This window comes from Diabrotica undecimpunctata, chromosome 5, assembly GCF_040954645.1.
Source record: "Diabrotica undecimpunctata isolate CICGRU chromosome 5, icDiaUnde3, whole genome shotgun sequence".
NCBI classification, from domain to species: domain Eukaryota; kingdom Metazoa; phylum Arthropoda; class Insecta; order Coleoptera; family Chrysomelidae; genus Diabrotica; species Diabrotica undecimpunctata.
Window position 1 is genome coordinate 68,034,859 of NC_092807.1, and position 27,835 is coordinate 68,062,693.

Genomic DNA, 27,835 nt, shown 5'->3' on the forward strand with positions numbered 1-27,835 from the left:
AACTTAAAACGTTAAGGTTTACCCAAGGTTAATCGAAAAACCAAATGTAACTACATTTAAAAGGAGGTAATTCTTTGAATTGTCGGCAATAACTAAATTTTTTGATTGTTAGAAAGTTTAAATGTGAGGTTCTGTTTTAGCCAGAACGCATGCGCTGACAAATTCAAGTAGTTCTTTTGAATCTTTATGTCGTTAAGGTTCATTGGTAAAACCGAATGAAATTAAATCCCAGTATAGGAAAATATTATTTTAGATTTTCTTTTTTAATTATATTATATTGTTCATGTATTATTATAATATCTTATTGAGATGTATCTAAGAAAAGCAAGAGAATGTTATCTTTTTTTGTTAATGAAAATTAATTATTAAAGTAGTTTAGTTGTTAATGGATATATCAGTCAAGTTAGTTATCTGTGATGTTGTATTGTTCTTGGTATCTGATTTAAGTAAGAAGTGGTATATATCGCTTAGATTCTTAATGTCACTCTTAACATTAATGGAGAAATCGTTAAGGAAAATATAAGACATTTCAATGAACTCTCTTTTAGATTTATTGTTCTCACGGTGGAGAGTTGTAGTGTTAGTATAGTCCATGAGATGACCAGTGGAATGGACATGTTTAGCTAATGCACAGCGGTCAGGGTGAGTAGAGTCTTTCTTGCAGATTTCCCCAATATTTAAGAGTTTACTATTTAACTTATCTGCAAAGATTAAATTTATTTTCTATATATATATATATATATATATATATATATATATTATATATATATATATATTTTCTGACGTTCCAAACTTCACTAGACATTTCAAGAATTTTCGATGTCATCTTGAATGTTCTCGAACTACTTCTTCTTTTTCGTTAATGGACTTTTCCTATGTGGGATAAATCTTTCGTAACAGTACAAAGCAGAATTGAGATACTATAAATTATAAATGAACGCAGAGGAATACAGTAGCTTTGAGTTAGAATACATACATATTGAGAAAAACATGGAAGTAACAAGTTACAACCAATAATTACCAAAAGTAAAGGAAGAACCTATAGCGAGAGATCTCCAATAGAAGACAAGACGGAAAGGTCAAAAATTTCAAGAAATACCGGCGCTATACCACAAAACAAGGATCAACAGTGACAAGGATGGATAGAAAAATAACACCATCAGCAGGAGATAATGGATAAGGAAAAGATAAATACAGGTGTCACTAGTTTTAAGGAAAAAGACATTTTGGTAGAATTAAATAATTTATTTGACATTAAAACCGACTGCTAAGCCACATTTGGAAATAGTACTAAAGTTAAAAGTAATACCATTAGGAGCAGTAAAAGTATTAGTACTAATAATGGAATCGCTGGCGACAGTTTTGATAATAGTAGTAATAAGATTATTGTATGAATAAGTATAACTTTGATAGTATAGATATTAGTAATGAAAGTAGCAGTAGCAATTTGGAAACATATAACAGGAAAATAGAGTGCGTCCTTTCATCTTCTTTGTCTTCTCATATCATTAGTAAAAATGCAAGCAATGTAATAATATAAACAGAAATAGGAATAGGAACATGGAATATAACATCGCTGACAGAAAAATGGAGGAAAATGGAGAAAAACAAAACTGACACAGGAAATGAAGGAAAGTAAAGTAAAAATATTAGGTATAACTGACAAAGAAGAAGGGAAATAAGAGCTGGCAAATAACAAATAAACATACTTTATATTATTCAAGAGTAAAATTGAAAAATAGAACGAAAGAAGGAGTAGGGATAATGATAACAGAGAGTATAAAAGAAAAAATAATAAAAGTAAAAACAGTTAATTCAAGTACGATGGGACTACAATTAGTGGAAACAATTTATATAATACAAATATGCAGCCCAGTAGAAGGAACAACAGAAGAAGAAGTTATAGTATTTTAAAAAGGGTTACAAAATTAACCAAGTGAAGCTAGAGAAGAATACGAAGCCATAATAATAATGGGTGATTAAAACGCTAGAGTGGGCAAAGATCATAATAGAGTGTGGGGTGTATGAGAAAATATGGGAAGGAAACCATAAACAGAAATGGAATAAGAAAGGTCGAATTCTTCAGAAGGAATGATCAAAATATTGAAATCAACGAATAAAAGATTAGACGTTTATAGCAGAAGAAAGAAATGCTAAAGGTTTAATAGACTATATAGTAGATATGAAAGAATTAATAAATGTAATACAAAAAATTACAAACAAGACAGAAACAAGAAGAGAAGCAGAAATATTATCACAGCAGAATGTACAGTAATACCAATGGTTACAATTGGTTCTGAGCTGCGAAGTCTTTAATGGATGTTGTGTGGTCTTCATTCATAAAAAATTTATAGAGTTCATGGGGCTCCGTTTTTTGCCCCATAAAAATTAGTCGCATTGTCAGACCAGATACATGATGGGACTGACCTTCGTGCTATAAATCTTTTTAGTGCCAAAATATAGGTCTGACTAGTGAGGCCGGTTACTAGCTCAAGATGGCAACACTTAGTGGTGGTGCAAATGAAAAATGATACATACGCTTTATAGGAAGGAGATCTACGGAGGTGAGATGATTTCAACGTAAAATGTCCAGTCCACTGAGACAAATTGAAAGGGTCTTGTGCCTGAAACACGGTTATAGTGAAGATCAGACATAAACTGGGTGGCTGGTTTTGCTTTAAACCTGTGGTATACCACTCAGTTGTGAATTACTTGTCTTATTTGAGTTAAACCCGACAAAGGCCAAAATTTCATTCTGAAATAAGACAGACACACTTGTGTCGAATACTTCTGATCATAAAAAAAAACATTTAGTTGAATAAGCGATCTGTTCGAGCGAGGTTTTCCACTTTTTAATTCTGATAGTTCCCTGTGAAATGATCGTAATTGAAGGTATCGTACAATGCTTAGAGTTGCCACTTCAATTTCTTCATTCTGTAGGGAAGATGAGAGCAATGGGAGATTAGAACCTTTATTCTTCAGATTTTTGATAAATCTAGAAACATAGGCCAATACTCTTTGCATGCAAGAAAGTCTAAAACTTAAAGAAAATGAATTCTAATGTTTCATTCACTTGTATTTCACGGGAGGCCGTGGTTAACGCAACTTGTGTTGACCGAATCTAGGGTAAGTTTTGCGTGATGAGAATAATCTTAAACTGAGAAAAATCGATAGGGTGCTTAATAAGAAACTCTGGGCCTGACAACCATAACATTGAGAGTGTGGAATTAAGTGTAATGTCCCTGGGACGAGTCGGAATATCTGCTACGTTTAGTTGAGACGGATTGTAATAAAAAGAGTAATCCTTACTTAGGGCAATAATCTTCTGCACACGATTATGAACATAGGGATTCAACGAAAGCTTTTTATTTAAAATCCAACTAAGAGCTACTAATGAGTCGCTATAAATATGAAATTTGTGCGATCGGCCAATTCCTCCCCAATACATTCGAAATGATTGAGTTAAAATAACTCCGATCAAGTCTAAGCGAAGTATCGTAAGATTTTGTTTGGCAGAAGCTATTTGAGATTTGGAAGATACCAAAGAGGAGACTGAGTAATCCTCGTACACTACGCGCAGATAAGTACATGTTGCAAATATCTTAAGGGGCCTATCACAGAAGGTGTGAAGTTGAACATCTATAATTCGTTTATTTAATACTAAACATCTGGGGAATTTCAAAAGGGGAAACGATTGAAAACCATCAAGTAAAATTTTCAAATCATTTAACCATTCTGGATCGAAGATCGGTTCATCCCAACTAAGTTTAGCCTGCCATAAACATTGTAAGAGAATTTTTGGAAGAGACAGTGATATAACCGGCTAAATTCATTGGACAGAAAGTAGACATCAGAATACTATGCACCTTTCTCTTAGTGATTGACTGGCCTAAATCAAAATTTAATGATGAAAATGAAAATGTATCTGATTTTTGAGTCCATTTAACTCCGAGGATTTTCGAAGAAGAATCACCTAAGTTATGGGTTAAGGGCGTCGAACTTTTGAGGCCATGTCTTCTCAAAAACTCTTCGTTATTCGAGGAAACTTTGTGGAGATTAAAACCGTGCTTACCTAACAATATTTTAAGTTGAGAGAACAAGAGTTCTAATTCTTCTAAAGAGTCACATCCACCTGAAGTTGGTTGGTTGGTTGGTTGTCTACAGAACTTTGAGTATTAGAATTCTGAGGAACAGAACTATAGTTACCATTGAGAGACCTTGACGGTTGAGAGTGAGCAGAGGAGTGTGACGTCCTGATCTCCATATGTAGCAGAGAATTATGACGTTGGTTACAGTGAAAACACGTTTTACTACTAGGACATTCTTTAATGAAATGTTTATTGCCTAAACAATTAAAACATAACGAGTGTTGCTTGACAAATTCACGTCTAGAGGCAACATTTTGGGACTTAAAATCTTTACACACATAAATAGAATGAGACTTGTTTTTACAGTATGCACATGACTTATTAAAGGAACTAGAACGAGACGATGCCATATTTTGTTTAGCATCAGTATGGGTATGACATGAAAATCGTACATCTTTGTTTACCGGATGGTTTAGACTTATCTGTGATGATGGAAAAGAAGAGATTTATATGCATTGGAGACGGTTGTGTGAAATTCTGTGAGCTGGGTAAAGGTTGCATTATTAGGTAACCCTTTTGTATCAATAATCTTTGCGAATAACTGTTTGATAACAATACGATTATTGGAATACCTATTAACTAACGTGGAAAGTGCAATGTTGTAATTAGACTCTATAAGTGTGAGGTTCTGTATTAGCTGGAAGGGGCCTTTTAACAGAGAACGCAAATAAATAAACTTTTCTATACTAGTAAGTGATGTATCTGCATCTATTGTTTTAGTAAATATTTGATGAAAGGTTTGAAATTTATTAAAATCGCCAGAAAAACATTCCAATTGGATCTGTGGAAGTTTTATACTTATTTGCGTGGGTAAACTAGAGGGACTATTTTGAGAAAAAGAACTAGAAGAACTGCTACTTTCTGTTAAACTAAATTTAAGCAAATTCTCCTTAAGGGCATATTTAAATAAATATTATCGAAGATGTTTGTTTCTTCATCAGCTTCAGAGGATTCTATTTCATCTTGGGCTTGGCAATAAGAATCATACGCCTTTTTTAAATGCAAAATACGATCTTTAGTGGAGTGAATAGTGAGATTAGCCAAATTTATATCGAGATGATTATTTAATTTTGTCAATTTAGTTTTTGCCAAGTGCCTATTTTTTAAACTTTGTGTTAACTCCATCTTTGACACGTAATGAGAATTTATATATATATACACAATAATACCTAAATTATCAAATGATTTTAAAGATACTAAAAAAAAATGAAAACATTAAAGGGGGAGAAAAATATAAGATATTTTTGTGGGGTTTTGAACCAAAGTGCTAAGAAAGAGATTACAGATAGAGAAGAGACTCAAGACCACTTTATGTAGATAAAATTAGTATCTACACAATAGGGCAAACATGAAGAATGTCCTAAAATGAGATAGAGAGTATAACATAGATCGCTGGTTACAAAATATGAGAGCTCTTACCTGTAATATCAAAATGTCTTAAACACTAATGGTTCAAAAAGCTATCCAAAGGTATAAAACTATTTATTAAAGAGAAACAGAGAGAAAAACAAATAGCATAAATAAAATCAGTACAAATACATAAAGAACTAAACAAAATTCCTACTACTAAATACTACTTACTAGTTAACAAGTCTTTCAAAAGTGTATGTACACTATTGTCTATCCAAGTCATTATCACGAATATTGTGAATGTAAAGATGTACCAATCACGTGGGTCTAAGGCTACCAATGCAAAAACTTTTAAAACTAAAGTCGACTGTACACTACATGATTTATCATGTACTACGTGATTTGTCATATGATTTGGTCATAAGTGAAATTTACATGATTATACTGTGTGATTTGTCATGAGGCGGCTCGTCATACCTTGTCACAGGAGAATAGGACGGTACCTATTCCGAATGATAAAATCATATGGTTAATACGGGTAACACCAACATATTTAAATATCGCGCCTTATTCTTATGTCAATTCAGCAACATTCCCTTACCGAGAGACATTATTTATTTATTTATTTTTTGTTTGTTGCATATTGTTGCATATACAATGTTGTTGTATATTGTGTCGTATTTTTCTTTTATTATTTATTTAGTTTATTTTATTCTTAGTTTAGTGTTTTATAGTCTTCTTAGTCATAATTTTAGTTTACTTTCTTTATTATTATTTTTAATTTGGTATAATATCAATACTAAATTTAATATACCCTGTCCACAATTTCTTCGTAAGAGCCACCTGCAAGCCCAAAGGCGTCTGATCTTTTTCTTCTTACTACTGTACGCTGTACGCAGTTGTTACCGGCGTATTATTATTAAAAGTTGGGAAGCCAATGCAATCAAAGATTTATTTTCCATTTTAATAGTTTAAAAATCTAATAGTTGATACCTATACTGTGTCTAATATCTCTATGACCGCAAACAAAAAGAAAAATCAATAAAACCTCACTCATTGTCATTCATATCATAAGTCATAACTTATCATGCAGTGTAAACACGATTTTTTAAAACATCATAGAAACGAGGAATCATAACAAATCTCATATGATATTGTCATATGATAAAATCATGTAATGTACTTTATTATTGATTGCTTTTATACCATAAGCTGGACAAACCTTTTACAGATTCGGAGAGCACTGTATAAATGTGTCAGAAGTAAATCCTTGATGAGTTTTTTTCGGCTTCTTTCTGCAAACAGAAATGTTGCACCGTGCTGGACATAATTAGCTATGCGGGTAGGCGGGGTTCCTGATTTTTCGGGGAGTCTTTTTTGGAAGAGTTTTAAGCGCACAAAAAACTATAATACTAAAAACTGTTGACAAATGTTTGACAAATGGTTGACTGAATGATTTTTTTTAGAGTGGGTGCATTTTTGTCAAAAGTGGAGTTAAATACTAAATTAAAAATATTGATAAATAGTTTTACATGTTCGAATGGATTTATTCGAACATTAACATTAATCAGAATCATAGAAGGTGCATACAAGATAGTCAGAGGAAAAGTACAAGTGAAAGGCGAAAGACCAATGAATTTAAAATAAACAAAGGAATAAAACTGGGAGATAGTTTTAGTCCATTGTTGTTCGTCATAATAATGGACAGAATTATAAAGAACCTCAAAGCTAAAGAAGAAAGCCTGAATAAAATAATTGGATCCAGGAACTTGCGACCAGTAAAATTACAGAGTTTACTATACGCAGATGATATTGTACTGGTAGTGAACTATAAAAATAAAATAAAAAGGCTGGTGAATTCGTGGAGTGAAAAAATACTAAAAATGAAAATGGAGGTGAATATAAATAAAACCAAAATGATGAATTGGAACTCTCTTGGAAGAAAAGGGTGGAATAAATTCGTTGGCGACCGAAGATCAAAGAAACTTCGAGATAAACAAAATGAGGTATAAAACCGGTCTTCTTTGCCGTTCTAGACAGTTCAGGGGTCAGCACAGGTCAACATCCATCTGCTTCGAAGGGATTCCAGAACTAACGGCTGTTTGATATATATATATATATATATATATATATATATATATATATATATATATATATATATATATATATATATATATATATGTATATAAGAAAAAAGAAGTACTTGTGACTCGTTTGGAACAAATATATAACTGTTTTGGATGGGTTGGAGTCAATAAAAGGGTTATTGGTTAACTATTTTTTTAATCTCGAGCTTTCAATTGTGTTTACAATTATTATCAAGAGCTAAAAAAGACAAAATATCTTACAAGGTTGAACTAGAAAGAAAAAACAATTTTTGTTAACTTACCAAATAAAAATTAGTTTAGTAAGTAAAAATTGCTGCTAATACATCTTAAAAATAATTAATACAAAAATGTCTTAATCTAACGAATGCTTCTCTGAAAATTTTTTATAATTTTGAAAACATTTTTTAATACAAAAATAATTGAATTTATAAATAAGTTAAAATAGCTATTTTAACACAATTGAAAGCTCGAGATTAAAAAAATAGTTAACCAATAGCCTTTTTATTGACTCCAACATATCCAAAACAGTTATATATTTATATATATATATATATATATATATATATATATATATATATATATATATATATATATATATATATACAGTAGACTCCCTCTATAACGAGAACTGAAATGGCAGACTAATTACCTCGTTATAAGCGGATCTCGATATATCCAACAACAATAATATTGTGCATACATATGAATATGTAGTTTTCTAAAACATTAACTTTCTATAGTGAAGCCATTCGGAGCAATATAAGATGCTAATAAATATTGTTTGAATGGCGTTTTTAAAACAAAGTTGTTTACTTTTATTGACAATGAAATGCATTAAAACAAAAAAGAGTTGTTTACTTTTACTGTCAATGATATACGTTAAAACAAAAAATCTGTATTCTGTAAATATGTATAAAGCGTATAAAGTTATTTTGTCATTTTTGACTGCTTTAAAGATGTGAAACAGTTTTATGCTTCTTCATTTGCGTTTTGTCCTTGGATAAAGTTTCTGACAACATTTAAAACAGTCCACATCTTGTCTATTAGGACCCATATTATTAGGTGTGAATGGTCAACCCAATACAATGACACTTGTGAATCATAAATTTTACATTTCCGACTAAGAATCATAAATTGTAAGAAGTTTATTGCGGGCGGCCCGCAGTTAAAAAGGGTATTTATTTATAGCTACGGCCGGGCCAAAACGTAAAAAACACGTTTTTCAATCTTATTTTCTCTCGTTATAAGCAAATTTACCTCGCTATAAAGGGTTATAGTTCAATAGAAATTTCACGGGACATCTAATGTACCTCGTTATATGCGAAACCTCGTAATAACCGTGTTCGTTATAAAGGGAGTATACTGTATATATATATATATATATATATATATATATATATATATATATATATATATATATATATTGTCGCCAAGTGCTCGGTCAGAACTGACCAATGAGCATTTTTGGCGCGCATCGCCCCGCCTTCCTACCAATTTCCAATTTTTTCATTCGTCTTTTGGCTTGGAATCTTGTAAAATATTATGTATAAATATTAGTTGAATTCCAAGCCAAAGACAGTCCAGATTTTACCTCGGTCTCTCCTAGAGCCCTAAACTCTAGGGAGCCGATCACCGGGGCTCTGCCCTGACTTCATCATCCCAAGACTCTGAGGTTGTCTTTGTATTTTCAACTAAAACTGTGTTTTATTTCAACAACTATATCTATTTTTCATGTAAGAAAATTATACTAAGTCTTTTTCAAGACTTAGTAATAATTAAACCTTCGTCCAGCTCGACATTGGATAAGTGCGCTAGGGTATTTCGTACGCTATACACGAATATCCTAGTGCAGAGCGTACAGCGAGTTAGTACAATTTTAGAGGTACTAATTCCGTTGAGACGACAATATATATATATATATATATATATATATATATATATATATATATATATATATATATATATATATATATACACTCATTGACAAAAATATCGAATTTGGAATTTTCCATTTTTTTTTGTAGTCACTATTATTTCAAAATAATTTTAGATTACTGATAATACTCATATAGTAGGCTGATGTACTCAACTGGTTTGAGATATTTTGATGTTTATTTTGACGTTTATTCAGTGGTTAGTGTCATTCGTACATTTCATCTAAAAAACCTTCTTCACGTAATTAGATATTGTCTTAATTTAACTAAGTTTAAAACAAGTATCCCATCAATTCGACACTGCGATGAAGCCCAAGTAGCACATATTGTAATTGTGTACGAGGAAGGATATGCACAAAAATGTATCGCACGACGTCTCAGCAGAACTGAATCTATAGTTTCGAATACTCTAAACAGGTACCGCGAAACAGGAAATTTTGTACGAAGGCCTGGTCAAGGACGCCCAAGGTGCACAACCGCAATTGATGACCGTTTTTTGGTTCTTAATTCTACACGAAATCGTTCATTGACATCGATGCACCTCAGAAATGAGCTATTAAATGTTAGACAAGTTAATGTGAGTTCAGAAACAGTTAGACGAACATCAAAAGAAGCAAACTTAAAGCCCAGACGCTCCGCCACAGTTCCACGTCTCCTCCAAAATCATAAAGCTCGTCGTTTGGAATTTGCAAGAACACATATTTAGTGTAATATCGACAAATGGAAAAACGTTCTTTTCACTGATGAGACCAGAATTCTATTATGGAAGTCAGATGGTTAAATCTACCTCTACAGAAGAGTTCGAGAACGATTCGCCAGCTGCAGTTTCGCCCAGACTGTTAGTTTTGGAGTTGATGGCATAATTCTTTGGGAAGGTATTAGTTGAGAGGTACGTACCGCACTTGTGAAAGTGATTGGATGGATGACTGGTGATTCTTACGTTTAAAACATCCTGTAAGATCATGTTTTATCATGTGTTGGTTACATTGAATATGAAAGATTCACGTTAATGCATGATAATGCTCGACCACATGCTGCTGCCATAGTGAGTAATTATCTTGATGAGTTTCAAATTCGAAGATTGGATTGGCCACCGTTTAGCCCAGATTTAAATCCAATAGAGCACATGTGGGATCATCTAAAACGCAGCATACGACAAAGAAATCCCGTTCCAAATACGATAGAGCAGCTTCGGCTTGCTGCACAGGATGAATGGAATGTAATTTCACAAGGATATGTCCAAAATTTACTTGCAAGCATTCTGAGAAAGATGCAAGCAGTAATAAGAGCTAGAGGGGGGAATACTCGTTACTGATCATGCACTTCTTTCAGTTGAAACGACTTGTTTAAGCAATTTAAATTATCATCTAAGTTTAGAGTAAAATAACCTTATTTACCTAATATTAAAAATTTATTTTTTTTTGCAATTTTCTCCGCATAAAAACTTAAAATTGTTCATTAAACATAGTTAAAATAAACTCTATTTTACAATAAACGGCTTGATTGATCAGAATTTATTTTGAAAAAACTAAAATTAGAAAATTCCAAAATATTCGATATTTTTGTTCATGAGTGTATATAGATATATATATATATATATATATATATATATATATATATATATATATATATATATATATATATATATATATATATATATATATATATATATATATATATATGTGAAAGTAAAAGATTGCATTTCATTTCAATAGGAACTCCACCATTGCTCTACACGTGTTTCGAGTTATTCAACTCATCATCATCATATATATATATATATATATATATATATATATATATATATATATATATATATATATATATATATATATATATATATATATATAGCGGAACTTTCATTATGTGAGGCAGTCTGAAAATATAATCGAGTCGAGTTTCTAATTGTAACGCGGAAATAAATATTGTTAATAAATAATATAAATTAAAGTAGTTGTGATAAGTGTAAGAATATTATATAAATTAAATCAAGACTTTAATAGACTAAGTGTTACAATATTTTTATAATAAATAAAGTTAATAAATTAGACTAATAAACTCAATTCATTGGTGTCAAAAGTGAAATATAAAATAAATTATGAAAATGACTACGATTTATGAGCTCACAGTTACGAATTTAAGAAGACATCTCGAGGATAGAGAATTAGCTTCTACCGGAAAAAGGCTGAGTTAGTCCAACGACTAAAGAACGCTTTGGAGAAAGAGGGTTTAGACCCGAAAACTTGTATATTTGAAGGCAAACATGTTGCTGTCATCTCGTCGATTTCGAAAGTTTCTGGTGACATCGCATCATTAGAGAACAAAGTTTCTGACGATATTTCGAAAGTTTCTTCTGATGTAGCCAAAGTTTCTGGTGATATCGCATCATTAGAAGACAAAGTTTCTAACGAGATTTCTTCTCTGGAAAGTTAAGTAAGGAAAGTTTCTGCTAACATCTCTTTGGAAATCTCTAAAGTCCCTTCTGAGATGTCTGCCCTCGACGATAGAATATCTTCGTTAAAAAACGAAGTTGCTGCCGATAAGTTGGCCTTCGAAGATGAAAGAGATGGAAAGGAAGATGGAGGAAACAGGGATAGCAGAGAGAGGAAACAATCCAATTACAGTAGGAACAAAAGAATACGAAACGAAATGTAAGTTGGAAACACGGCCGAAATTTGAAGGAAGTGGAGGTTCTGTTCATGTTAAAGTCCCAACTTTCGACGGAAAATCGTCATGGAACAACTATATGAAACAGTTCGAATCAGCTGCAAGAGCGAACGGATGGTCTGAAAAAGAAAATACTGTAAACCTGACTATCGCTCTTCGAGGAGATGACTTAGATGTGCTTCAGACATTAGGCGTAGAGGAGACGGATGATATAGCCACGAACATTTGGAGCATGTATATCAGTCGCATCTTAAAAATCGAAGACAAAAGAGAGATAGGGCTCTTCAAGAATATGAGGTAGATATTGTCAGATTAGTACGATATGCTTATCCAACAGCTCCCGAAGACATGATGGAAAAGTTTTCCGTTCAAACGTTTATTGATGGTCTTCGTGATCACGAAATGCAGAGAACACTGCGATTAGCTCGTCACAAGACGCTGGTTGATGTCTTATCCGCCATCCTCGAATACGAGTCAGCTACGCAGGCCTCTGAAGGGTACAGTAAAGTTAGGACTGTAAAATAGGAAGGAGACGAAGATAAACTTGACCAGCTCTTTAATATGATGAAAAGTATGACATACAAGAAAACGAAGACCATAAAATCAGGAAAACTAGAACGACTCGGCCTTAGAGGGACAGCTTCGACCCGGAACTTTTTCAAAGACCCTCTCATACTAATAGCTTCTTTGAAATGTCGTGAAGATAGTGTATATGCAAATGGAGAAAAGAAAATTAAGGGAATGTCTTCGGCAATATCGTGATATTTTCGTACCGAAAGGAGGAAAGACGGCAAGATCAACCGTTCTTAAGCATAAAATTGATACTGGTAATGCTAAGCCAATTCGTCAAACTGCTCGACGATTACCACAGGCGAAAAAAGAGGAAGCTGAACCGATTGTTCAGGAAATGAAGAAAGACGGGGTGATAGAACCTTCTACGAGTCCATGGGTCTCTCCGATGGTCCTGGTTAAGAAGAAAGACTGAACGACGAGGTTCTGTGTGGATTAACGTTTGCTGAACAACGTTACCAAGAAAGATAGTTATCCTCTGCCTCGGATCGACGACACATTGGACACATTGGCTGGAAGTAAATTGTTTTCTACTTTGGATTTGAAATCTGGATACTGGCAGGTAGAAATGGACCCAGTAGATAAAGAGAAGACAGCCTTCACCACAGGATATGGATTGTGGCAATTCAACCTTATGCCATTTGGACTCTGTAATGCTCCTGCGACATTTGAGAGGCTTATGGAAAATGTGTTGAGTGGTTATCTTGGAAACCATGCCTGGTTTATTTAGATGACATAATCGTCTTGGGGGAGACATTTGAAGAATTTAGAAAACGTTTTTAATCGACTTAAAACCCCAAGAAGTGCCAGCTATTTCAAGGTAAAGTCAATTATCTGGGTTATATAGTCAGTAAAGAAGGAGTGGCCGTGGATAAGGCAAAAATAGATTCCATTAAGGAATGGCCAGAACCAACGGACAAACATCAAGAGAGAAGTTTTCTTGTACTATGTACTTAATACTGGAGGTTTATTAAGAAGTTTGCAGATATCGCTAAGCCATTAACGTGACTTACAGAGGAAGCAAGAGAGTATCGCTTGGATACACACTGCCAAAATGCCTTTGAGACCTTAAAAAAGCATTTAATCACACCACCAATTTTAGGATATCCACTGCCAGAAGGAGAGTTCATCTTAGATACAGATGCAAGTAATGTGGGAATAGGAGGAGCGCTATCTCAGATTCAAGGAGAACAGGAACGAGTCCTTAAATATTTTAGTAAAGTTCTTTCAAAACCTGAGCGGAATTATTGTGTCACGTGAAGAGAACTTCTAGCAGTAGTGAAATCAGTAGAGCACTTCTATCAATACCTTTATGGAAGGAAGTTTTTAATCCGAACCGACTATGCCGCCCTTAAGTGGTTGATGCAGTTTAAGAATCCAGGGGTTCAGATAACCAGATGGATCGAACGACTCCAAGAATACGATTTCAAGATTGAGCACCGGCCGGAGTTAGCCACAGAAACGCTGATTCTCTTTCCAGAAGGCCATGTCCAGCAGAGTGTTCCCACTGCAACAAAACGGAATCCGAGGAAGCAGCAGTGCTAAGAACAACGATGGTTAACGACGATTGGACGCCTACTAAGATAAGGGAAGAACAAGAGAGAGATCCAGTTATACAAAAAATTCGAAAATGGGAAGAGGAAAACCGTCGACCACCTTGGCAAGAAATATCAAACCTATGCTCAGTAGTTAAGACGTATTGGGCCCAGTGGGACTCATTTATCATGGAAGATAGCTTGCTCAAACGAGTACTGGAAAATGATGACGGTTCAGAGAAGAGAAGACAAGTGATCCCAAAGAGCAGAATAGCCGAAGTACTTCGTCAGTTACACGACAGTCCATCAGGAGGGCATTTCGGTGTGAAGAAAACCATTAAGCGAATTCGGGAATGGTTTTATTGAATGAAAAGTTCCGACGACGTAAAGGACTGGGGCCTCACCGAAAAAGGAGAGCTCCTATGAGACAATATAATGTTGGAAGCCCGTTTGAAAGAATAGCTTTGGTCCGTTCCCATCTTCAGATCGTTAGCGACCGAATGAAGAAACGGCACGATACGCAAGCCGAAAAGGGGTGCTTTAAGAAGAACGACAAAGTCTGGCTCTATAATCCCAAAAAGGGAAAAGCTATCCTCCCAAATTGCAGCAGTTTTGGGAAGGTCCATACCTCATTGTGGAGAAGATCAACGATGCCATCTGCCGAATAAGTATGGTGGAGGAGATCCTTAAAGACACCGAAGTCCAGGTGTTAGTCTGTTGCAATCCGCATAGTTACTGGTGCAGAGAGAAAACCGTCCCTTGTCATTTTTATACAACTGGAAGTTGTAAAAGAGGGTCCAGTTACCGATACCAGCATACCGTTTCAGTTCCAGTCCCGACAAGGTTTCAGGAGGAACCATCTTTTAAGAGAGAGGCAATGTTACGATAAATTATGATTCATATTTAACGGTAAACATCTTTTTCTAACAAGTATTTTTTAGCAGGTAATACCCAAACGGGTCCCCTCTTATACATGCGATTGGAACTCTCCGGAAAAGGGTGGAATAAATTCGTTGGCGACCGAAGATCAAAGAAACTTCGAGATAAAAAAAAATGAGGTATAAAACCGGTCTTCTTTGCCGTTCTAGACAGTTCAGGGGTCAGCACAGGTCAACATCCATCTGCTTCGAAGGGATTCCAGAACTAACGGCTGTTTGATATATATAGCGGAACTTTCATTGTGTGAGGCAGTCTGAAAATATATTCGAGTCGAGTTTCTAATTGTAACGCGGAAATAAATATTGTAAATAAATAATACAAATTAAAGTAGTTGTGATCAGTGTAAGAATATTGTATATATATAAATTAAATAAAGACTTTAATAAACTAAGTGTTAAAATATTTTTATAATAAATAAAGTTAATAAATTAGACTAATAAACTCAGTTCAATATGTACACGATTATTCTACACAATTAATACAACAATACTAGAACACAAAGGTGTAAAAATAGAAGTCAAGAGAAAAATTCACAATATGATAATAGTGAAAATAATACCATACGCAAGCGAAAACTGGACAATTAAGAAAAAACATTAATTAAAAATCAACGCAATCGAAATGAAACATTTGAGAAAAATGTGTGGAAAAACAAAATGGGACATTTTGATTGACTGATTTGAGAAGCAAATGTTCTGATTCGGACATATTAATAGAATGATAAATAAAGTTAAAAGTATTGACGAATTAATGACATGCACCAGACATTAAGCACCAGAATCCCGATTCAACGCCTGAGAGGCAAAAGGAAATAAGAAGAAGAATAAGAAGAACGTAACGAATATAAAATAATCCATAGTTTTGCAAAGAAGAAGAAAATATGGATAAAGTAACGTTACAACCCAGCTTTAGTCAATGAAATTCAGATGTTAACAATATGTGTGAAGATTCCGACCAAGATCGTGACTATGTAACTGAAAATAAGGAAGACACTACTCACGATGAACTAACTGTCACGAACAGGAAGAAGAGAGGGGCAAGTGGTGTTTCTGTTTTAAAGATGAAAGATCATAAAACTACTGAGGACATCAACCAAATATCTCACGTTGAAGGCACGTCAGTTGAGCTTGCCATACAAGAAACTTAACCTGATAATAGACAACAGGACAACAACGAGTTACGCAATAGTCTGGTAATCGAAATGACACCAGCTGTACAAGAGTTTAATGGAACAAATCCACTTAGCAGACCACCACTACCAAAAATAACAAAAATGCTGTTACAAATTATGAAAACTCCTTTGTGAGGTGTGTTTGGACTTTGAAGTCCAAACACACCTCACAAAGGAGTCCTCATAAAAACACCATCTTCGAAGTGCAATAGAACGAACATTACGCGGTATTTAGGACGAGGACTTATGGATATAATAAGTAGAGCCATTAGAAAAGCAGATTACTAATTTAATAACCTATTTTCAGATTCAGGCGAAGACATCTACTCTACATCGCGCGATTTGTGTAGTGGATGACATAACATAGATCAAACTGAGAGAACCAGAAATGCGAATAAACCATCTTACTAAGGACGAAAAAATACTCACCTGGATGGGTTAACCTCTACACCTGCGACATCCTAATGAAGTCAGTCAAGACTATGTTGACAATATAGCGTCGAACTATTGGTTAACTTCAGCAAAGATGTTCCCTGAAACAGAATGTTCCTTATTCACCATTCAGGATTAAGTTATACCAACAAAAAATTACCTGAAATATATAAATATATCATCAAAACCCTCTAAGTCCTAAAAGAAAAAAACCGATATGGATGTTAAGCCCAAGAAACCATCCAACAGCTTACCGGGGCTGCCAGGCATTTGCTGCAACTGAATATAACGAACGACTATGAAACTGGGTATTCTCCAAACAAACCATCTCCCATATTATCAATACATTCCAGAGAGTATGCTTGAGAATAACAATTTCAAGCTATACTGGGACCGCACTATGCAGACCAAACAGTGGCACACAATAGACCGGATCTTGTACTGTTAATACACTAACTAGACAAACAACACTAATCGATGTGGCGATACCTAACAACAATAATCTGCATGTTAAATACAACGCAAAGATTACCAAGTACAGAGATCTGAAAATTCAAATACGAAGACAATGGAGAATAGAAAGCACTCAGACAGTACCTCCTAGAAAACATAAAAAATCTGAGTCTGAATGAACATCTCTATAAGACCATACAGAAAACTATGCTACTTTCGACGTCCAGATGCGTACGAAAATTTTTGGGAGATACTCCGGCGTATCAGGTCACTTAGGGCTCCATAACACCCAATCCCACCAGAGCTCAATCCTTTTGATACCGTAAATATCTGGGATAAGTGAATTTTCCCCTTAGAGGGAGTGTGAGCCGTATGGCTAAATCTGGATAATAATAATAATACAAAATAATACAATAATATAATTATAAAAAAGGACCCTTTGTACTGGCTTCATTGACTACAAGAAGCCGATACGCAGGATTATTTGCACATGCCTATTTAAGATGCAGCAACAGCTAATATAATGGAAATTAAGATCAGAACATGACGGAAGGACCACTGTCTGAAGGACAGATAACAGAATTGCATAATGGGAAAAACGGATTCTAAACAAGATTGAATTATTGCGTAGGGATATTGGTCAAATGACAGAATATATACGAGGAATAACAAGTAGAAAAGTCATCAGAAGAGCTGAAGAAATATGAAGAAATGCTGAGCACTGCAAGGCACTCGCAATATAATCCAGAAAACAACAGTACCTGGATACATTAAAACAAAATCTCTCCGTTTATTTAGAACGACTAAAGAGGTAAAAAGTTAGTAATAGCCGCAAATGCGACAATGCGCTTTTTGAGCATGCTGAGAAGGCCAATAATCATATCCAAGCCAAGAAGAAATTCAGAAATTTTGGAGAAATCAACAATTACACACCAGCTGCTATTAAAACAAATTCTGAATAGATAGAAGATACAACGCAACTGTCAATACTACCGTACTACCCTGTATGAACTCTTCGCCACAGAAGCAGTCTCCAATATCATCAAAGAGATTCATAACTGGAAATCTTCTGCAGTTCAAAACTTCTTGCTTAAGAAGTTCTGGAATGCTCATGAGTACTTATCAACACTAATTAATAATGTTATTTCTAATCCTCAGGAAATACAATCATTCCTAACTCAACTTACCAAGAACAATACCGAAAGATCAAAATAAAGTCTTTGACTTTAAAGTTGATGATAAAATAGTGACCTTTTGAAAGCATATAATGACAAAGTCGAAGACTAAAATTCACCATCAAATACCTGGTGAAAACAATATCGAAACTGAATATATTCCAATTAAACGAGGCCTTTTTCAGGGGGACTCTTTGAGTCCACTTTGGTTCTATCTAGCGATGAATCCACTGTTTCAGTTACTGAACTGTACTGATTCAATTTCATCAAAAATAACAATACTGTTGTGGCGAAGCTTAATCATCTGTTGTATATGGATGATTTGATGTTAATAGCTTCCACTCGAAACTACCTAGATCAGATGCTAGAAACTTTCTCAAATGAGTACTTATGCACTTTGGACTACACAAGTGCCGTGTACTAAATATAGTCAGATGACAGATTGGAAGACTATAATTCACCTCCAAATACCTGGTGAAAACAATATCAAAACTGAAAATATCACAATTAACCGCGGCGTATTTCAAGGATACTCGTTGAGTCCATTGTGGTTCTGTCTAGCGATGAACTTACTATTACAGCTATTGAACTCCACTGACTCTGGTTTTAGCATTAAAAACCATAATACTGTAGTGGCGAAGCCTAATCATGTGTTGTATATGGATGATTTGAAACTAATGGCTTCCTCTTGAAACAACTTAGATTAGATGCTAGAAACTGTAGAAACATTCTCTAGTGATCTTAGTATGCATTTCGGGCTAAACAAGTGCCGTGCTTTGAATATAGTCAGAGGAAAGGTTCAGCCCGGAGGATTCTATATGCAAAATGGCCAAACATCGAGGCTATTAATTTTGTTTTATTTTTCTCTGTTATTCTTCTTTATTTAATTTTATTCTAATTTATTTTATTTTCTTTTATTTTATTATATTTTATTCTTTTGTATTTAGTTTTATTTTATTTTAATTTCATATAGCTTTGTTTTATTTTATGTTACTCTATTTTATTCTGTTTTATTCCATTTGGTTCTATTTGAATATATTTTATTCTACTTTATTTCATTTTATTCAATTTTATTCCATCCATTTTAACTTATTTTATTTTAATTTTATTTAATTTTGTTTTATTTTTTTTTATTTTATTCTATTTTACTCTATGTTATTATATTTATTTTATTCTGTTTTATTCCGCTCTATTTCATTTTATTCTAATTTATTCTACTTTATTCCATTTTATTCTAATTGATTTCATTGGGACAATAACCGCAATACCAAATAATACAGCTCTGTCATTATCTAAATCTATCAATATTGACATTTATTTTTTTAAGGCACCATCTATTATACAATTTTTTAAAAAATTATCTTTTGCACAAATCTTGTCCTGATAATAATAAACACAACAGCAAAAGAATTATCTAATTTGGTGCAGTCGTTGAGAAGTCATGCGCCTACAAACATTTCGGCGAGTCATTTTTATTTATATAGATTACCGCAAATACAATTTAAAATAATAACATAGTTATTTTACGCAGTTTCCAGTACGTTTCGGAACATAATTGTTACTTTTAGGTAAAAATGGTTACTTGGGCGTTACGTAACGTGGTGGTAAGGGAGGGGTATAGAAAAATGTTACGATGCGTTACATGAGGGAGAGGAGGGGTCAAAAATCTTCCAAAATTACGTTACGTTATACATTAACGTCCTCTAAGACTTTATTTTGAATATGAAGAATTTGAAATTGGCCATTAACAGAATGATTATGATCTAGTAGGTGAAGTGCGTACGTAGAATCTGTCTTTCTATTATTGAAAGCCCTTTTGTATTCTGGCCTAAAGATCTACCATATTAGGGGCTTAGTAGTTTACTGGTGGTAAGACTTGTGAAATTTTTACTTTCCGGCGAAATAGTAGAGGTCTCTTTTGATCAAATAATTATTATTGTGTTCTATTGATGCTCATTACAATATGAAATTGATTTATAGTGATTTAATGTATTTCAGATTTATCAAAGCTAAAGATTCCGTGAAAGTGGATCCTCATAAAAATTTTAATCAAAAATTGACCCCTGCCCAAGAAAAAACTTTGTGGTCGGGATTAATTTCCCATCTTAAAAAGAACGATCTTCTTCCAGTAGTGGCCTTTACTTTCTCGCGACAAAAGTGTGACAATAATGCTACGAATTTAACAAGTTTGGATCTTACGACACAGAAAGAGAAAGCGCACATAACCTTGTCTTTTAATAGATGGATCAGGTAAGGTGTTTTTTTTATAGTAACTGGTTATATATAATAATATAGTAAATTTAAAGATTAAAGAAAAATAACTAACAACATACAGATATTAAATGAGAAGTAAAAATATATTTTTATGAAACTTCGCGTTTTAACATAATTTCATATAAATACAATTATTTTTAAACATCTTATTTAGTTTAAAAAATAATTAAATTTTCTATAAAATGATATTTATTTGTATTTTATTATTAATTTAATATTTCGTCTGAATTTGACAGGTCTTTCAGAAGTAAACAACGTACCTATGATTTGTTAATACGTTAGTAGGTGGCGTTAGGAGCAAACAGAATAAATTTATTGAACTATTTTAATATAATATAATGTATTTAAAATATTACTATTCAATTTTAAAAATGTTATTTAAATTTTAAAAATACAAAACAAAAAACATAGTATTAACAACGAATATAGAGACATCTACGTCTATATTCGTTGGTATGAAGCTTCGCGCTAGTCTACAGACCATTTTTTTTTTGTTTACAAATGCAAAATTTTCGCAATCAAACTGGTTATTTGATCGCACAAAAGACAAAATCACTCCTGAAAACCACGTACTCTTGTTAAATGTTGATTTACTTCGCTCCAGTAATGCGAATTGTGCCTATTAAACATTCCGTTTTTTGTAAATTTTGATTCGTCACAGCATATAATATTCTTCAAAAATTCGTTACTTTCTTGGCATTTTATCGTTACAAATTCTGTAAATTCTATTATTTTATTATAGTCTGTTTCCTTTAAACTTTGAACTTCGGTGTAAGAATAGCTATGAAATTGACGGTTTTTAAAATTCGCTGAATATATGACGACGTAATGACTTTTTGGAATAAGCAGCACGTAACCAAGAAAATTAACTGTATGATCATTATTTTTAACAATAAGTTTTACTTTACTTTTAACTGTTAACTTTTTGTTGGAAACAATCAAAATATGTTAAATTTTTAAGCAACCTTTTCACTGTTTTATCCTATTACGGAGTCCACTTGATCCAACGTGTTGGTCGGAGTCTACATAAAGTGCTAGTATAATAATATACACGGTGTATATTTTTCTGGAGTTTATATATATACAGGGTGGTCCTTAAGTAATTGTACAAACAGAAACCGTAGATTCTGCACTTTAAAATATTACGATTTAAGCCAACTTGCTTTAATAAAATGTTGATATTAAGAAAGATACAGGGTGTTAAAGTGGAAATTTAAAATTTTATTTTTCGCTATAACTTTTACGTTTGTAAATATTTTTGGACAAAAATTTACAGTTGGATGCTTTTGAGTAGGATAAATTATAATTTTATACTTACTTTAATGTAACTAATAGAAGGCGCCACATATGCTACATGTGTGGCATAAATTTACGCTTAACTTTTTTGTTCTTTAAGTTAGCTCTATTTGTGTTAAAAAACATTAAAGATACATTATTTTTACAAAGAAAAGGTATACTTTTTAGTAACCCGAAAATTCAACCGTTTTCGAGATAAATGCATTTTATAAGTCAGCTGCACAATAATTCTTAATTTGATATTTGTGCGGTAAAGCACTAAATACCTGTAGATAAGCATAATTCATAGTTTATTCTTATTAAAACAACTCAAAGATGATAATGTAACATCACAAAATGCTTTGTTATATGTGCTAAATGTCTAATTGGAGAAAAGATATTTCATCTTCTTCTTTAGGTGCCGTTTCCATACTCAGACGTTGGCCGTCATCATGTTTACAATTTCCCTTTGCTATCGCTTCTTAAGTTTCTATAATGGCGTTGTATTACTTATTCTCTATTGTAAAATGCTAAAAACCCAAAATATGTGGTTTATGCAAGATGGTACACAACCACATTCTAGAGAGAAGGCTGTTAGAACATACTTAAAAACAACTTTTCTGAACGTTGGATTGGTCGTGGTAGTCATATTCCTTGGCAATGTGGTGAGATATTGATATAATTATTTAATTCATAAAAAATCCAAAAAGAATACTTATTGTTCATTACGTAAATTTTTTACTCATTTTTATTAGGACAAATAGAAACTAGAGCACAGGTATTGAATAACACATATGTGTCCTGTTTCATAATACTTTTGCAACAAATCTAACCTGAAAGACTCAGCATTTTTACGAAAACATGATTGTTGTCCTAATAAAAGATATTGTTATAAATATAGTAAACACACAGGCAATTTAGTTCAGCATAACATTAGTTCTTTAGTAAATCATAATAGTCCATTTGTTCGAGATGTAATTATAGTTACTCGTAAGCTGTAACGTAATCATATAAATAAGTAATCTCATCGATATATTCATCCATTATATATTATAGCCACCACGTAGCCCCGAATTTAATCCGCTTGATTTTGGTGTATGGGTCGCGTTAAAACAACGTGTCTATAAGAATCCCATAAACATTCGCAACCAACTATGGGAAGAAATAAATACTGCAGCAGTTTCTTTAGAACCAATGATGCTATTTAATATGAGACGATCTTTTATGGAATATATTGACAAATGAATTAAAGAAAATGGTGAACATATCGAACACTTACTTTGATAAAAAGTTATGTTATTTAGTTTAACTATTTCTTAATTTGGTTTGTAAACAAAATGTTTTGATTATGACTTTATTTTACATAAAACGTAAAATGTTTGATGTAAAATCCTATTATTCTGTTATTTTGTCAAATCCTATTATTAATTATTCTGCTGATATATTTATTTTATTTAATATTTCGTGAACTATTAACTTTAGTTAAAGGTATTTTATAACAAAATTCAGAAGTATTAATATTTTTGTCTATTTTTCTTCGTTGCCTGGAGTAATTACCTTAGATCAGAATTATGCAGCTGATTTTTAAAATGCGATTATCTCGAAAACTGTTGAGTTTTAAAGTTATTAACAGGTATACCTTTTTTTTGTTAAAATAATGTATCTTTAATATTTTTTATCCCAAATAAAGGTAACTTAAAGAGCAAAAAAGTTAAGTGCAAATTTATACCACATATGTGGCATAAGTGGCGCCCTCTATAAGATACATCAAAGTGTGCATCAAATTATAATTTCTCATATCTAAAAGTACCCAGTTGTAAATTTTTATACATAAATGTTTACAAACATGAAAGTTATAGCGAAAAATAAAATTTAAATTTTGCACTTTAACACCCTGTATCTTTCTTAATATCAACATTTTATTAAAGCAATTTGGCTTTAATCGTAATATTTTAAAGTGTAGAATCTACTGTTTCTTTTTGTACAATTACTTAAGGACCACCCTGTATATATATATACATATATATATATATAATTATGCACAGATATCAAAGTGAGGTCCTGACAATACACGCACTTAGTGAGGACCGGTAGAAAACGTAGACATAATCGATTCAACTCTTCATAGTGACCTTGACAAGTAAATAGCAATTAAAAAATGAGCAATATACACAAAAAAAATTACGTGTATGTGTCCCGTATTGTTCAAGTATATTGCCACCCAAGTGAGGCCATTATATGCAGCTGTTAAAGTGAGACTGTATATATTTTTTAGTTATGCACACAAAGAGAGGACAACTTTACGTGTATATTTCCTTACAGCTCATCAAGTGAGGACCCTACAGTGTTGTCGATAAATATGAGATTAGTGGTTTCTACCGCCTTTTTCTGTATAACACAGTAAGAATTATTGTTTAGATGTTTCAGTATAACTTGTAGTTATAAGAAGGATTTCGCTTTGTTCTTGCTCGTACTGTTTGTTAATTTTATATTTTAGTACCTAAGCATCAAATCACGGTAGACTTGTCGGAGACTAGCTCAAAGAAATAGTTTTATATTTTTCAATAATTTACATTAAAGATGGATAGGAAATCAAGAATTTTGAAAATGGCATTAGTTGAGAAAAATAATAATCAAAATGGAGGATACAGTGATAGTTCAGGAATGCGAAATTTATATTGCAATATTATGTGTTACAATGTGGGCCAAGGAAAACAGTCCACTTCGATATTTGGCAGTATTTATTATATTTTAAGGAAATAACGAAACCCCACCGTTCCACTTCCCTCTCCTCTTATTTTTAAATAGGGAATAGGGGTTGTCTGCATTTGCTTTTGTACACTTTTTCATTGTCGCTTTTAATGCTCTATTAAACCGTTATAAAAAATTTTATATTCGACCTTTCGTCTTTTTGAACCCATCATCAACTTTATTGTTAGACAACGTTTCGACTTCATAAAACCATCTTCAGTGAAATTAAATGGAAAAATAATACACAGGGTGAGTCTGTTTTTTTGAAGTATGATTTTACACTAGACCTCATTTAGTGAAAAAAATTTCATATAAACAAAGGTCGTATAATGCTTTGTTTCTGAGATACGGGGTGATAACATATAAATCATTTTTTAGTTTTTCGCAAATATCTCAAAAATAGTATTTACAATTGACTTCTAATTTTACAGTTATTAAAGGGCCATTCAAACTTATCGAAAACATAAATAAACTCATAACATTATCAATCAGTGACGTGCACTGAGGTTAATAGTTGCACTATTTTAAATAGAACTCCTAGGCCACTGCATATTTGGCAACATTTCTATAAATCTCCATGAAAAGTTCCTGTTGTTTAAATATCGTATCTTTTTAGTTTTTGAGAAAAACAGCAGTTAATCATTCTTTGCAGTGTTTTTTTTAATGCTAAAATTTATCGTTTTTAATATTGGCTGTTCATAGAAGTTAATAGTAAAAATCATAATATTCTTATTGATGAATAATAACATTTTGTACAAAATTTAATATTTTTAATATTATTTTTACTATGAACTTTTACCAACAGCAAATATTAAAAAAGATAAATTTTTACATTTAAAAAAATATCTGCAAAGAACGATTAACTGCTGTTTTTCTCAAAAACTAAAAGAGATACGACATTTTTACAACAGGCATTTTTTATGTAAAATTGATTGAGAATTTAATAAAATTTAGAAATGTTGCCAAATATGCAGTGGCGTAGAAGTTCTATTTAAAATTGTGCAACTAGTAACCCCAATGTACACCACTGATTGATAATAAGATGAGTTTATTTGTATTTTAGACAAGTTTGGATGCCGCTTTAATAATTGTAAAATTTACTTTGATCAGATAAAAGGCATATATCGAGCACAGTTTAATTAAATCTTGCCCAAGTACTTTCGATCCCTAGATCATCTTCAGGGGCATTTCGTCAATTGTGGCCTATCCGGCAAAAACAGGATGTCATAAACATAATATGTTTATGACATCCTGTTTTTGCCGGATAGGCCACAATTGACGAAATGCCCCTGAAGATGATCTAGGGATCGAAAGTACTTGGGCAAGATTTAATTAAACTGTGCTCGATATATGCCTTTTATCTGATCAAAGTTCATTTATTCGAGCATTCAACCTTATATTTATTAATTGTAAAATTGGTCAATTGTAGATACCATTTTTGAGATATATGCAAAAAACTAAAAAAATATTTATACTTTATGACCCTGTATCTCAGAAAAAAAGCATTATACAACCTATGTTTATATAAACTTTTTTTCACTAAATAAGGTCTACTATAAAGTCCTTATAGCCATAAAGTGTTATGGCATCGAAACGTTTTCTATCAATAAAGTTTTATATATCGTTGAATTTCTAATAAAAAGATAATATCAAATCTGCAGAAAACTGAATTTAGTACTAAGGGAAAAAATGAAGTTGATGATGGTTCCAAAAAGACGAAACGTCGAATATAAAAATTTTTATAACGGTTTAATAGAGCATTAGAAGCGACAATGAAAAAGTGTTTTGTTCTTAGTCTGTTAATAACTCCAAAAATAAATAAAAACCGAATTGCAAAATTTTGGTTTTTTGCGAATTTTTTCAAAACGGCTTAAGATATCCTTGATTTTTTAGTGTCAAATTATTGCGCTTTTGATTACGCAACTTTGCCCCAGTTTACCCTTCTCCCTATGTTTTACCGTTTACGAGATCCCCATACTTTGCATCTAATTTGACTCACCCTGTACAATACAATTAACTTTTTGCATAAATATTTTAAAGTTTCTGAAATGCTTAATGTTTATTATTTATCAAAAACATTTTCTGTTTTTACCATTTTTTAGGTAATGAGATCAAAAGAAAAAAGATTATGTAATAAAAAAGACTATTGATTTTTTTGCGATACAGAAGTTCTTAAATTTTCTCGACATATTACCAGACATCATGAAGCCGAGATTGAAGTTCAAGAAATTTTGTCATGTTCAGTTGGTAATAAAAAAAGAAAAATACTTTTTAATAAACTCAGAAGCAAGGGAAATTTTCTAAAAAGTTGTACCAATGATCGTGTTGTCCCTGTGCGAAAACCTTTATTGGGAGAACTAGAACCAGCAACAATATCATCCTATTTACCTTGCAAATTTTGTAAAGGTTTCTATAAAAGAAAATTTCAGGTGACAGCCATAACTTTGATTTTCTAAATAGGAAAGTACATCATGTGACACCTTATTTAAAAGCTTTTGAAATACTGATTACAAGAATGTATATTATTTTAAGCCTTTCTGAGAACACAGGCGCAAAATTTCGCTCGAAATGTTTTTAAATGCGTTCATTTTTTTCGAATCCTGAGGAAACTATTAAATATTTTTGAAAAATTTAAACGCAGAATGAAATATTACTGTATTATCTATGATCGAAAGTCCCTGAGAACTTCTATAATATTTATTTTAATAAGTCACAGAGGTGAAAAAAATTTTAGTCTGATTTTTTATTTTAAATATATCATTCAAAAGAAACTTTTTGTTTATTATAAGGGACTTTCTGCCCTCGGCAATACTGTAGTCTTTTATTCTGAGTTTAAATTTTTTTAAAATATCTACTTATTAGTTTTCTCACGATTCGAAAAAAATAAATGCGGTTAAAAATAATTCGACCGAAATTTTGCGCCTACGCTCTCAAAAAGGATTAAAGTATTATACATTTTTGTACTATTTGAATTTATTCGACGGTCCACTGTTTTAAAATAGGTTGAACAGATGTTGCCAGCTGTATGGTCCTCACTATGTGTATCGTATGTT

General features: G+C 32.4%; 1 protein-coding gene across 3 annotated transcripts in view; it reads left to right on the forward strand.

Moving 5' to 3' along the window:
• tst (superkiller complex helicase subunit twister) overlaps positions 1-27,835 on the forward strand; it is a 626,755-nt gene that overhangs the window by 365,923 nt on the left and 232,997 nt on the right. For all 3 annotated transcript variants that reach the window (XM_072532052.1, XM_072532051.1, XM_072532053.1), the window contains one exon: positions 20,481-20,732. In XM_072532052.1, coding sequence (XP_072388153.1) covers positions 20,481-20,732 — 252 coding nt within the window. The remainder of the gene's footprint in view (positions 1-20,480; positions 20,733-27,835) is intronic.